The sequence below is a fragment of the Phaethon aethereus genome, assembly GCF_964289735.1.
Source record: "Phaethon aethereus genome assembly, chromosome: 2".
Lineage (NCBI taxonomy): Eukaryota > Metazoa > Chordata > Aves > Phaethontiformes > Phaethontidae > Phaethon > Phaethon aethereus.
The window spans coordinates 145,765,688-145,780,093 of NC_138582.1; the positions used below are offsets into that span (position 1 = coordinate 145,765,688).

At 37.9% G+C, this 14,406-nt stretch overlaps 1 protein-coding gene across 1 annotated transcript in view; it reads right to left on the reverse strand.

Annotated features, from left to right (window-relative positions):
- The window catches only part of AKAP9 (A-kinase anchoring protein 9), a gene marked incomplete at both ends in the record, with an annotated part of 122,282 nt that overhangs the window by 67,386 nt on the left and 40,490 nt on the right, over positions 1–14,406 (reverse strand). Inside the window, 5 exons of the mRNA XM_082014838.1 lie at positions 4,323–6,758; positions 7,504–7,701; positions 8,801–8,956; positions 11,449–11,619; positions 12,034–12,087. Coding sequence (XP_081870964.1) covers positions 4,323–6,758; positions 7,504–7,701; positions 8,801–8,956; positions 11,449–11,619; positions 12,034–12,087 — 3,015 coding nt within the window. The remainder of the gene's footprint in view (positions 1–4,322; positions 6,759–7,503; positions 7,702–8,800; positions 8,957–11,448; positions 11,620–12,033; positions 12,088–14,406) is intronic.

Consider the following 14,406-nt stretch of genomic DNA (forward strand, 5'->3'; position numbering starts at 1 on the left):
TGTTTATGATATGCCAATACCTAGCTATTTAGACTCCAATTTTGAAACGGTTTTTAGACACCTCTGGAACATAATGATTTTTTAGTTCAATGGCAGGAAATTGCAAGACCCTTATCACATCCTCATAAAAAAATTAAAATATTACATTACATCGGTAGCTGTATTACATTACAGCTGTAGCTCTACTCTATAATCTCACCACTGTTTCCAATGTGGTTTTGCTTGTGATTTTATTTCTTAGTTCACTGTTAGGTGGATTTTTAGAACATGAAAAAACCAAGCCAGTCTTAAAAAAAACTAGAGGAAGACTGGTTAACATCTATTTCTACAGAAAACTTAGTTACATACTTCTTGCAGCATGCTCTTCAACTTCATCACTGTATATAAATGTAAAGCCAGATTTACAATTCCAGCATCTAATTAAATATTGGTAATTCAATACTTAGCTGTTTTTATTAGCAAATAACAATCCTTTCCATGCTTTTCCATCCTTTCCAAAGGGGGAAGAGGGTCTTTGCTTGCAAGCTAGGCAGGGCTTATTGACGGGGCTTTCAACTAGACTTGAAGGGGAAGGGGGATAATACCAGGCTTGCCCGAGACAAGCTGTGGGATGACATGCCAAGGTTAGAGAGACAGTGTGCTAGTGAGGGCCCTCAGCCTGTTGCTCTGAGCTGTGCTGGCTACACTGCAGCACACTTGAAGTCTTACAGAGATGAACCAGGGGCTTCTTGAGGTAGTAAGAGCAAACAGGGAAACACCAGCAAAAGACCTCAAAGGAACTAAGGGGTGTTCCTCTAAGAGGGTGACAGGACTGACAGCCCAGCTGAAGTGCTTCTACACCAATGCACGCAGCGTGGGCAACAAGCAGTAGGAACTGGAAGGCACTGTGCTGCTAGAAAGCTAAGGCCTGGCTGCCATTACTGAAACTTGGTGGGACGAATCCCATGACTGGAGTGCAGCTATTGATGGCTACACACTGTCTGGAAGGGACAGGCAAGGAAGGAAGGGCAGAGGCATTAAATTCTACATCAAGAAATGGATAGAGTGTGAAGAGCTGAATTCTCTGAAGAATAGCCACAAGCAGGTTGAAAGCTTGTGGGTAAGAATCAGAGACCAAGGCAACAAAGGGAACCTTGTGGCTGGTGTCTACTACAGGCCACCCGATCAAGGGGAGTCTGTTGATGAAGACTTCTCACTCCAGCTACAGAAGGCATTGCACTCGCAGGCTCTCACCCTGCTGGGGGACTTCAGCCATCCTGACACCTGCTGGAAAAGTAGCACGGCGAGCTGTAGGAAATCCAGGAGACTCCTGGAGTGCAGGGAGGATAACTTCGTATGCCAGGTAATCGACAGCCTTACCAGAGGGGATGCCATACTGCACCTGTTGGTCAACAACGCAAGTGAGCTAATTGGTGATGTCAAGACTGGAGGCAGCCTGGGCTGCAGTGACCATGCACTGGTGGAGTTCACACTCCTGAGGGATAGGGGACAACCAAAGAGTACAGCCAGGACCCTGAATTTTTGGAAAGCAAACTTCCAGCTCTTCAGGGAGTTTAGTCAATAGGATCCCCTGGGAAGCTGCACTTGGAGACAAGGGAGCAGAACAGAGCTGGCAGATCTTTAAGGACGCTTTCCATGGAGCGCTCTTTTAGGATGCTCTCCACAGAGTGCAAAAGCTCTTAATCCACAGACATAAGAAATCAGGAAAGGAAGGCAAGAGACCAGCATGGCTGAGTGGAGACCTGCTGGTCAAACTTAAGGGTAAGAAGGAAATGCACAGGCAGTGGAAGCAGGGACAGGTATCCTGGGATGAGTACAGGGACACTGCCTGGTTGTGTAGGGATGAGGTCAGGAAGGCCAAGGCACAGCTGGAGCTGAACTTGGCAAGGGATGCAAAGAATAATAAGAAGAGCTTCTACAGGTATGTCAGCCAGAAAAGGAAGGTCAAAGAAAGTGTATCCCCCTTGATGAGCAAGACTTGCAGACTGGTAACAATAGATGATGAAAAGGCTGATGTACTCAGAACTTCTTTGCCTCAGTCTTCACTGGCCAACTCTCTTCCCACACCTCTAGAGTGGATGGACTGCAAGACTGGAGGAGCAAAGTCCCTCCCACTGTAAGAGAAGACCAGGTTCGAGACCACCTGAGGAACCTGAAGATGCACAAGTCACAGACCTGATGAGATGCATCCCAGAGTGCTGAGGGAGTTGGCTGATGTACTTTCCAAGCCACTCTCCACGATACTTGAAAAGTCCTGGCAGTCAGGTGAAGTCCCTAGAGTCCGGAAAAAGGGAAACACTCCACCCATTTTTAAAAAGGGTAGCAAGGAAAACCCTGGAAACTACCAGGGTCAGCCTCACCTCTGTCCCTGTGAAGATCATGGAACAGATCCTCCTAGAAGCTATGCTAAGGCACATGAAGGACAGAGAGGTAATTCCAGACAGCCAGCATGCCTTCACCAAGGGCAAGTCCTGCCTGACCAGTCTAGTGGCCTTCTATGATGGAGTGACCACATCAGTGGACAAGGGAAGAACTACGGATGTCGCCTATCTGGTCTTTGACATGGACCCCCACAACAACCTTCTCTCTGAATTGGAGAGAGATGGATTTGATGGGTGGACTGTTCAGTAGATGCAGAACTGGTTGGATGGTTGCATCCAGAGGGCAGTGGTCAATGACTTAATATTCAGATGGAGATCGGTGACAAGTGGTGTCCCTCAGCGGACCAGTACTCTTTAATATCTTCATCAATGACACAGACAGTGGGATTGAATGCACCCTCAGCAAGTTTGCAGGTGACACCAAGCTGAGAGGGGCGGTTGACATGCCTGAGGGACAGGATGGAATCCACAGGGACCTGGACAAGCTCAAGGAATGGGCCCACATGAACCTCACAAGGTTTGACAAGACCAAGTGCAGGGTCCTGCACTTGGGTCAGGACAACCCACAGAATCAATACAGGCTGGGGGATGAAGGGATTGAGAGCAGCCCTGTCGAGAACAACTTGGGGGAACTGGTGGGTGAAAAGCTGGAGGTGAGCCGGCAATGTGCACTCACAGCCCACAAGGCCAACCACATCCTGGGCTGCATCCAAAGCAGCATGGCCAGCAGGTCGAGGGAGGTGATTCTGCCCCTCTACTCCACTCTGGTGAGACCCCGCCTGCAGTACTGTGTCCAGCTCTGGAGCCCTCAGCACAGGAAAGACATGGACCTTTTGGAGAGGGTCCAGAGGAGGGTCACCAAAATGATCGGAGGGATGGAACACCTCTCCTGTGAGGACAGGCTGAGAGAGTTGGGGTTGTTTAGCCTGGAGAAGAGAAGACTCCGTCGAGACCTTATTGCAGCCTTTCAGTACTTAAAGAGGGCTTGTAAGAAAGATGGGGACAAGCTTTTTAGCAGGGCCTGTTGCAACAGAACAAGGGGTTATGGTTTTAAAGTAAAGGAGGGCAGATTTAGGCTAGATATAGGGGAGAAGTTTTTGACGAGGGTGGTGAAACACTGGAACAGGTTGCTCAAAGAGGTGGTAGATGCCCCATCCTTGTAAACATTCAAGCTCAGGCTTGATGAGGCTCTCAGCAACTTGACCTAGTTGAAGATGTCTCTACTAATAGCAGGGGTGTTGGGCCTTTAAAGGTCCCTTCCAACTCAAACTATTCTATAATTCTGTGATACTACCTGCAATTTATTTACAACACCAAAAAACACAAGCAAAATTCCTCCAGCAAAACACAGAGATTGGTTAGAATCACATGATATGCATAACTTCTGTATCTTCAGATGTTTCTCTTCTCACACTTGCATCCAGATACATTTCTTAAGCAGTGATAACCGCATATAAAGAAAAATTTTCATAATGGAAGATTAGTATTTCACAAGTTTGATAAAAGATGGCTGAAGAAGCCAAGAGTTTCATTATTTCTTTATATTGTTTGAAGGAGTACTTAGAGTACTGAAAAGTTATTCACAGATTAAAAAAATTAGATCCTGAGTATGTTTTCCGCTAAAGTAAGTTAAATGGTGTATCAAAATGTGAAGTGCTCTAAGCATCTTCTCCTTACCTTTTGTTGTTGTTGTTGATTTATTTAAGTGTAAGGGAAGAGCATTTCTTTCACTGAAAAATAGCATCCTCATACACATTGACTATGGCTACCATTCTGGTCATTCATGTAACCACTTTCAACCATTGGCCACACTGCCACATACACGACCACATACCCATATTTCAAAGCAGCTTATAGGAAAAATAAGATGCAAATTTCCAAGTGCAAGATCCTACAAATTTTCATACTAAATTATTTTCTATACTGCCTTATGTAACGTACCTGTTCTGATTTTAAGGCATCCACTTGCTGCTGAAGATTATTATTTTCACTCTTTGTAATGGCTATTAACGATGTTTCATCTGTTATCCCATACAAATGCTCTACAAGAGGCTGCTGTTCTGGTTTCAACATTTGCTGAACTTCCTTTCTTTCTGTTACCTCATGACTGATATCTTTACCTGAACCTAGATTTCCTCTTACATTTATTCCTTCATCAACTTTATTCCTTGGACCAGGGGTTTTATTTCTACTTTCAGATACTGGAGCAGCAGTCTTGAGAGCTTTTCCTTTACAGCATTTTGTCTTAGGGTCATTACTACTACTGTTTTCTCTCTGAGCATGGCTAATTATGACTTCTAGTTCTTTACATTTTGCTAGAACTTGTTCTTTCTCATCTTTTAAGGATTTAACTTTTTCATTTAAATGACAAATTTCACTATGCTTTAACTTCAACTGTTCAGAGAGATCAGAAAGTCTCAAGGATAATTCTAGTTTCTCACGCTGGGTAACCTCAAGCTTTTCCATAAGTTCTGTTGCATCTTTCTCAACAACTTCTCCAGCCTCAAATGTGTCTGCCCTGGACACCTTGATTTCTTTACTCCCTTCAAAACCAGAAATTTTAGTTTTATTTAAAACTGGTCTATTGCTTTGTAAGTGTTGAAGTTTTTCATTCAAAGCTTTGAGTTTGCTTTTATATTCAGCTTCCTGCTTATTCTTGTTCTCTTCTAACTCAGTTTTTGCCTTCAGAAGACTTGCACATTCTTTCTGCAACTCTTTATAATTAGCTTCAAGTTTTTTCTCAGTGAATGAAAAGGCACTCTTCTGCCTTTCAGTATCCTCTTGGAGTTGACCATTTCGGTTTTTAAGTTGCTCATTTTCAGTAATAAGCTTTTCTAGTCTTTTTTGCAAGTCCAAAATTTCTGACTTAGCATTAACGCTGTTGTTAGAAATGACATTTTCTTCAGAACTTACCAACATACTTTTTAATTTCTCTTCCAGAGTTTTGTTTTCCCCCTTAAGAAGGTTATTTTGTGTTTCAAGTTCTGAACATTTTTTTTGAAGGCTATCTTCTCTCTCCCTCATTTGTTCCTGCATCAACTCAGTTTTAAGTTGTAGTTCTTGAATTTCTTGTTCAAGGGTACCTTTTTCTTTTTCCTCTTGCCTAAGCACTTCAATCTCCTTCTGTAGCTCATGGATCTGAAGTGTCATTTCTTCAGATTTAGAATTTACAACAGACTGCTGTAAAACTTTTAGGTTTGAAATCTCTAATTTCAACTGATTTTGTGTTGTCATTAAGTTGTCCTTTTCATACTGCATGGCTTCTATCTTTTGACTCATTTCATTTTGTACCTCATCTAACTGCTGTTTATGATGCATATTCAAGTTATCTTTAAGGCTTTCCATGTTCACCATGTGCTCTTTTTGTAAGTCTTCTTTAAGCCTGGAAAGTTCCTCTTCGTGACTAAACAGAAGCTTTGTTCTCAGTCTCTCTAATTCTGCTTCTTGAGATTCTGCCATCCTGTCCAAAACTGCATCCTTCTCCCTTTCTAGCATTTCAAGTTTTATTTTGTAATTTGTGACTTCTGCCTCATGTTTTAATTCCAATTCCTTCCTAAATTCAGAGGCAGAAGCCAGCTGAGTTTTTAAATCTTCGATCACAAACTGGTATTTTTCAGCTTCATTTAATCTACATTCCATATCCACTATAGTTTGCTTGGCTCTTTGAACCTGCTCTCTTGAAAAATTCAGTTCTTGGAAAAGATCTTCCATTTTAGTTTGCTGAAGAGACTTCTCTGCTGAAATGACTTCCATCTGTTCTGACAATTCTTGCTTTATTTTTTCCCTTTCATTATCAGCATCTTGCAACTTCATATTCAATTCATTAATTTTAATATTTATTAAATGCATTTGATCATTATTAACATTCTCATTCAAGCACAGACTTGAATTTTTCTCCAATTCTACTTTTTGTTGCAAAAGACGCTGTTCTATTTCCATTGCATGTTGCTTAATTAATTCTTGCTTCATTTGTACAATCTGCTGGCCGTGCATTTCATCTAATTCAGCCTGAAGTTGTGCCAGTCTCCTTTGTGTTTCTAATTCCATTCTTTGCACAATGTCAGCTTCAGACTGGCTGTCTTTATAACACCGTTTCTGCAATTCTTCCACAGTTCCCATTAATTGTTTTATTTCATCAGAACATTGTCTTTCTTTCTGCTTGTAGGTGGTAAGTTCAACTCTCATATTACTTATCTCCTGGTTCTTTAGTGAAATCTGTTCTTTCAAATCTTCAAGTAGTTTACTGACATCTGATAATTTTTCCTTAAGCTGAAATGAATTTCTTTCTTCTTCTCCAAGTTTTGCTTCCAGCTCTTCAACTAATGCTTCCTTTTCTTGTAGTTTACTCAAATCTTCTCCCTCATTTTTGTGTTTTTCCTTTAAAAAATGAGCAAAACCATGTTCTTATTTTTAGTTCACTATCTGAACATGTAAGAATATTTATAGACTTAGCTATTTAAACACAATGACTTTCTTTAGAAGGCTAGTGATCATTTACAAGAACTAAATATAAATTAATTGTTGACCTCATTTGGAGGTTTTCTGTACCTTTGGAATAAGTGACAATCCCTGCCCCGCCCCTTCCCCCCCAATCACTTCAATCTTTTCCAGTTGTGCGCCGATATTTAAAAAACAAAACAAAAAAAAGGTGCAATTTACTGAAAACATTATCTCTTGTCACTTTTAATGACATTTAATTTTTTTAGGTGCTTCTAAGATGTTTTCTCTGAAGGATAATAATAAAAATATACATGAAGAAAATAATTCATTTTTCCTTAAAACAGAAAAGATTGTTCAACCAGGTAATTTTAATTTTTTTTTCCTAACAAAATGTCATTTAATGAAGGCATTCTAATAGATAGTACAGTTTCATAATTTGTTGTAAATACTCCTGCAAATTTTTAAAAATGATATATGACACTGACATAAAAATTTCAGTTTTAAATTATACACATATCATGTGTTAGTTAACAGAAGCAGTCTTACAAACTTAAAATCTTTGTATACATTACATACAGTACACTCATAATCTGTGTTTTGGCCCTCAAATTTTGAAGGAACTACAAAATCCTGAAAAGCAAAAAGAGATCAGGAAAAGAGATCTTTCTAGTACGGAACGTACCATTTCATATGTTGTGATTTTTTCCTGAAGACATGCTATCTGCAATTCAAACTCTTCATTGTTTTTTTGATAATTCTTCAGCAGACGTTCTTGTTCTTCTAGCTGTTGCTGATGTGAAAGTATCTGTTGCTTGGCTTGCAATAAATCAGCAGCTGTGCAACTATGGCTGGTGTTCCTTAGGGCTTCACTTGCCTGCAACTTGAATGTTAAAAAAAAAAAACACACAACCCTAAAATATATAAAGTTTTTCAGAAACAGCTTGCACTCCAAAAGAGTGATCTTTACTGTCATCTTCCACACCACAAGCTCAAAGACTTTTGCAAAATTTTATACTTTCTTTTAGGAGGAACTGAAATTTCCTTATTCTTTTGGGATGGCCAACCAATAAAAAATATTTAGTATTAAATCATTGTATGGTGAGCTAGCACAGGACTGCAGTCTCAGAAACATTTCTAAGTAGTAAAATGAACTACTTCTAATTACCATCCCCAAAATCGTATTTTTACTAGCAAAAACTCAGTATTCCAAATATAATCCACCTGAAGCTCAAAAGGCTATATAAAGTACTTAAACAGCACAAAATACTGCAAGATTCAACTGCAACACTGTAAACTGTAGTCATGCAGATTAACAGCATCCATGGCACCTCAAGTCACGAGTGCTTTTTAGAACAAATCCTCCTCTGAATCTTGTTATTTAACTTACCTTCTAATAACACCAAAGAGGCAGGTTTTACCGAAAAAATTAGGAAGGAGTGGAGCATGAAATGGTGACCCGCTAAAGTTGATGTCTGGCTGTTTTGATTTCAAAGGGGTTTTTTGTATGTTTTATCATACAAAAATGTACTGCAACTATTAAAATTTATTGTACCACAACCTGTTTTGTTTTAATATATTTTTGATGTATTTTAAAAATAGTAATCATAGCCATTTAAAAAATGCAAACATTTTCACTTTCACCTTTTTCAGGTTGTATTTCAGCTCAAAGCTCTGAGAACTAATTACACAAGAGTTTTTCCCTAAGAGCTGCCATCACCCAGTATTTATCAGAAGCTATCACCACATACTACGGAAGAACACAGACTAATCTTTATTATTTTATAGTGAATTAGTACAATAAACCAGGTACCATAATGATAACTCTAGGCACAGTAAAGTGACCGCTGATCTATACTAAAAAACCAATTCTTCAAAAATGCACTAAAAATTCTGGTTTTGCAGGAAGTAGCCATTTACGGACCCTCCAAAGCAACGCCAATTTTCAAACCCAAATAAGTATTGGTAGCACTGTAACTTACATGCTGAAATTGAATTTGCAGTTTTTGACTTTGTTCAGTAAGCTCTAAGAACTCCCTCATAGTTTCATCCTTCTCTTTCCGTGCCTGCTGTAGGTTAGTAGTGAGCTGAGTGATAATGTCATCTCTTTTTTTGATAGCAGCTTCAAATTCTTGCAGCTATGAAAGATAAAATTTAAACTATTAGTGCACATCAGAGACACAGACAAAAGAAATACTAGCTTATTCTAGTTAAGTAGGAATATGTCAACCCTCATCTCTCCACATAAAAGACGTCACACAGACCTACTGGATCATTTATGTTTTCACAAACTCTATTTGTAAATACTTCAGAAACAGATTTTTCCCCCTCATTTAACAATATATGACGTCTCTATAAAATACATTTATCAAAGAACAAAATCTGAATGTGTAAGAAGGTTAATTAGTTAAATATATAAATCGCTTTTAAACTAAAAAGCGTGGCCACATAAACAAACCATCATAAAGGAAACCAGAGTACCTATTTATAGTGTTTCAGCAATTTTGTAGAACTACTCAAGTCCACACACTTTTCCCACAATAAATGCAAGTTGTATCATCTCTCACTGGAAGTGCAATAAGTTACATTCATGGTACTAAAAGTATATAATAGATACCATGCAGTATCCTACCTTGTGAACCCAGAGAAATTATTCATAACTACATGAGAAAATCAGCTGCAAAACTGATGCAGTGTATTTAACAGATGAATCTTTTGTAAGGATGAAGAAATTATAAAAGTATATTAAAAAAATCCTTTGCAAGTGTTTTATTTTCTGTACAATTACACTCAGGCAGCCAGAAATGCTACAATATTTATTGGGACTATTTTCATGTGCAATTATGTAATGTTACTCAGTTTAATGTCACTTGTCAATTTGAACTTATTCAAGGTTAGTGGATGCTTCATCTCTATGTACTGCAGACTTCATAAACCATCAGGCATCTTCTGTAACTGTTTTGTTTACAATACTCCCAAAAAGAAGCTTCTCCAGTTTATATTCTGTCTTGAAGTAAAATTATGCTTCCAGACGAAGCTTACTGATTTAGAGAATAGGAGCATTATTCAGTAGGACATAAAAAACCAGAAGTCCCTTAAGCCAAACTATGCAAAGAATTTGAGGAAGTTCTTTCAAAGTGCTTTTCAGAACACTGCAGTGAACTATTTTAAAAGCATGGATTTAGTAGATATACTAGATGTTTGTTATAATAGAGAAAATTAGGAACAGATCAGACACTTGTGTCATATGTTTCTGTTTGCACCTATTCAGTGAAATCGAATAACTAAATCTATCTGTTCCGGTCCACACATTGTTATATGATGATTTTCAACTTCTTTTATTCAATCTTTTCCTTTAACAAACAGGCAGAACTAAAGCACACAATATATCTGCTGAACTCCCCTTTTACAATTCTTTTGTTTCGTCTGAAAAATAAACCATATGCACTTCCCAACTGAGATATTATGCACTGTACCACTATCATACAAAAATGTACTGCAACTATTAAAATTTATTGTACCACAGCCTGTTTAATTTTAATATATTTGTAATTTATTTTAAATAGTAATCATAGCCATTTAAAAAATGCAAACACTTTCAGTAGTCACAATTGTGAGAAACTAAAATTATGCTTATGTTCTTTATTATGCTATAATTATGACTATTATATTTAGCACAACAGATACAAGACACAGTAATTAGAAGCTAAGTTTGACTTAAAATGCAACACCAGAGATTCACTAACAGACAAAGGAATGATATACCATCTCCTCCAGGGCAACCACTTAAAGATCACTCTAGCATGGTGGAAAACATGATATCCATTTTAATGGATAAAATATGATCGAAAGCAGAAAAATATTATAATTATGCAATAATAATGAAGGTGAAAATGACTGAATATTAGAACAGTTTTGGTATTCTATAGCACTTTGCAAAAAATAGAAAAACACGATGATGTGACCTGAATCCAAATTTAAAGAGAGAGATAAGTAAGGCATGAAGAGTGACACAGCACTGACTTCAGTGCATTGCAGCATGTCGTTAAACTGGAAGAAGTATTTAATATTATTTACTTTAAAACCTAACTTTACATTCCAGTGGTATTTCTGAACTAAGAAATACTTCCCTGAAATCCCAAGCTATTAGATACTTTTTAAAACATTCTGACACAGTTGCCTTGTATTTCAGACTGTGAAGTCTGACATACAAATACCTTTTTGGCTCAAGGATCAACTCAGTTATATCATTCCTTAGGAAGTAAAACCTGAGGTTTTTTGATCTTGGAGGATCAGGAAGCTATTAAAGAAATGCAGTCTTTGCACTAATAGAGAAGAATTAGGACTCTTTGTGAAGGAAATCGTCTTTCCATTCCCGATTTGAAGAAAGTCACTGCGAAGACGACTGGAATTTTAGTCACAAAATACAGAGAAAAAGGACACACGATGGAAATGCCATTCAAAGAAACAAAGCACATGGTATGTGATCAAAAGAAATTGTGTGTAATTCTATATTACATACTGACTGCATTCTGAACAGCTGCCGTTAAGTGTGAACTCTTTCAGGTGATGCTCTGCGTTTTTGCATGTAACCGAGTAGCGAGTAGAAAGCAACATAAGGTAATTATACCTGTTGCAATCCTTCTGTACCATAGGCTGCCCTCATTTCTTCTAGCTCTCTGTTTAGCTCTTCAATCTCCTGTTGTTTCCCAGCCAATTCATTCTCCATCACCTCTAGCTGCGTGTGAGAGTGCTGCATTCCACGCTCAGAACAAATCTCTCCAACTCCAAATTCTTCTTCCTAAATCAATCCAAGTTCCTTAACATGCCATTTTTTTATGCTTTATCACAGTAAGTAAACTCAAACATCAAATTCTGTATCAAACGCCACCTTAGTACATTAACATACAATACAGCATCAATGATCTTATTGCCATGGTAACCTCCTTTGTTAGTATAATTCACACCTCAAAAGCACTGACATAAAGCGTTTCTGCAAGTTCTGCTTTATAATCTTAGTCTTAATTCAAGTAGTAAATTGGTTTTAATTTCAAGTTTAACGATACACTATATTAATATATAACAAGCAATGCAGATGCAGAGCACAGCATGCAAAATAAAGTATTAGGCAGCAACATAATTTTTGTTCAAGACAAATTGTCTGAGGTTTTTAGTATTCACCATTAGTATTATAATTCAATTTGCAATACTGTACCCTGATTAAGTCTGCAGGTATAGCTGTTCTTGTCACAAAACTGCAACCATTTACCTGTATAAAGACAATTTCTAAATACATTATTATCTGAAATAAAGCTGGATTTCTATTTTCCATTCATTTGAATCTTATGTGATGATTCCTGCAGACCCATGGAATTTTTATGCTACAAAAATTTATTTCATTTGAAATACAAAATAGCTTTATATACAGTAAATTGCATCAAAGTAAGCACAGGTAGCAGATAAAACCCCAAAACTGCAAAAATATATACTACTCTCTAAAAACAAAACACATATTGCAAATTTAAACATCTAGAGAAAACAAAGGAATTCAGATTTAAAGATCAATGCAAAGCTTTATAATTGAAATTATTAAAATGCAGTACTATTGCATTTTAAATTATATGTTTAATATTTCTAACTATTACCAAACAAAGTTATGCTCTCTGAAAGATATTTCTACACCCCAAGATTTACTGTTTCTGAAAGTCACCAATCTCTCGATTGTGGATGAAAGGCAGTATCATGGATTCTCATCCTCAATTTGAAGGAATTTCTTAAGATTGAAAGAGAGCAGAAATTACACATTTAACATAAGACATTTGGGAAAAAAACTCTTTCACTCACCTAACACTGCAACCCCTTTCAGCTTCTATGACAATTTTGGTTCTACAGACTGTGCAAACCAATAATGATGAATCTCCAAAAGGGAAGCAGAAGCCCAAGTAGCAGTTATAGGTTAAAAAAAAAAAATCCAGATGAAAAGAGTATGCTGTGTACTTGTGAGTAGCCATAACAGATGGGCAGGCTTTTAAAACAGCAGACCAATGTTTTAAAATGAGAAAGCAAGAATAGCTGTATTTCCCCTCAGAACTGTTTATTGCATCAGAGCCTGAAGCAAAAATAATGGTACTAGAGATGGAAAGGCATCATAGTATTTCAGACTCAAATACTATGCTTACATCAAAAAAAGAAGCTATACTGCTCAGACATCTGCCCTAGTCTAGACCAGCGCTTATTTACAAAGGACTATCATGCATGAGGAAATGAATAAGTTACTCGACATGGAAATACACTGTTATAAATAGGATCAATATAGTCATCGAGTTTGTATTAAGAGAATGAATATACCTGCATTGGACAAGAATTTGCAGAGCTGACACAGTGCCCTTTCAATTCCTGACTTCCTCAGTAAAAAGGAAGACATCACAGAGACATCACTACCTTATTTTAGAAAGAATAAAGAAAACTGCAGCAAACAGCAGTCCAGGCAACTCACAGAGGCACTGCACATCGTTTGTCTATTGCCAGATGCTCACTCTACATTCAGACATACAAGCGTCTACACAGCGCCTGGCACCAATGTCTTTATTCAGATTTTGGTGCATGTCCCAGATTAGTAACACTAGTAGTTTAATAGAAACTCTATTATGAAATACTTCTTTTCCTTTTTTTAACTCCCATTTTATTTAGGACTAATTGATAAAGATGTACTGTGTGATTCTTGTGATCTACCACAGTGGACACGCTTCTCTTCCTGTGAATCATTTCTGTGTGCAACAATCAAAGACTCTTACACGCTTTATAACAAGAGCTACTAGGAAAGACATAAAAGACTTATCTCATTAGATGTTCCAGACTCCTTAGCAGCTGAAATTTCTACAAAAGACCTTTTACTTATAAAAGGGATTTTGCTATACACATTCAAAACGACTGTCTGGAACTTGGGAAATCCCACCTCATTTACAGCAGCCTAGCTTTTAGGCATCACAGAAGTGAACCACAACACAGTAGTCCATGCTGTTTCTCATGCACCTTCTCCTTTCAAATGCCTTACGTTTTCTGGTAAAGTGCAGGTTGAAAGACAAGACAACAAACCACGCTGTAATCTATGGAAAAAGTAGCCAGACTGCTGCAGCACAGTGCTGTGCTGACAGGAGCCTTGTGAGCAGCCTGGCAACTTCTGGCATGACACAAATTCTGGTATGTCAGAGCAGACAGGCAGTTGGGGCTGAGTTATTAGCTTCAAAATATCTTAATTTAAAATTTATTTTTCACTCATCTGCAATCTATGAAAACTGTAGTCCAGATACCAGTCAGTGTTAACAGATGTCCATACAAGGCCTGCTGGACTTCTGTGTTTTCTCTCATGGCCCTAGAGGTTTGCCTGTATAGAGATCTTCTCCAAGCCCATAAATACTATTGATGTAGACTCTTATAATTTCTTCTTTTAAAGCTTTGCAGTTCACCTTTAATGCTGAAACGTCCTTATGCCTTAATGCTTTACGATGTGCTTAGTTACATACCCCAGCAACAATTACATTAAACATTTAAAGAAGCAATCAAACCGCATAGCATTTTAAGATAATGG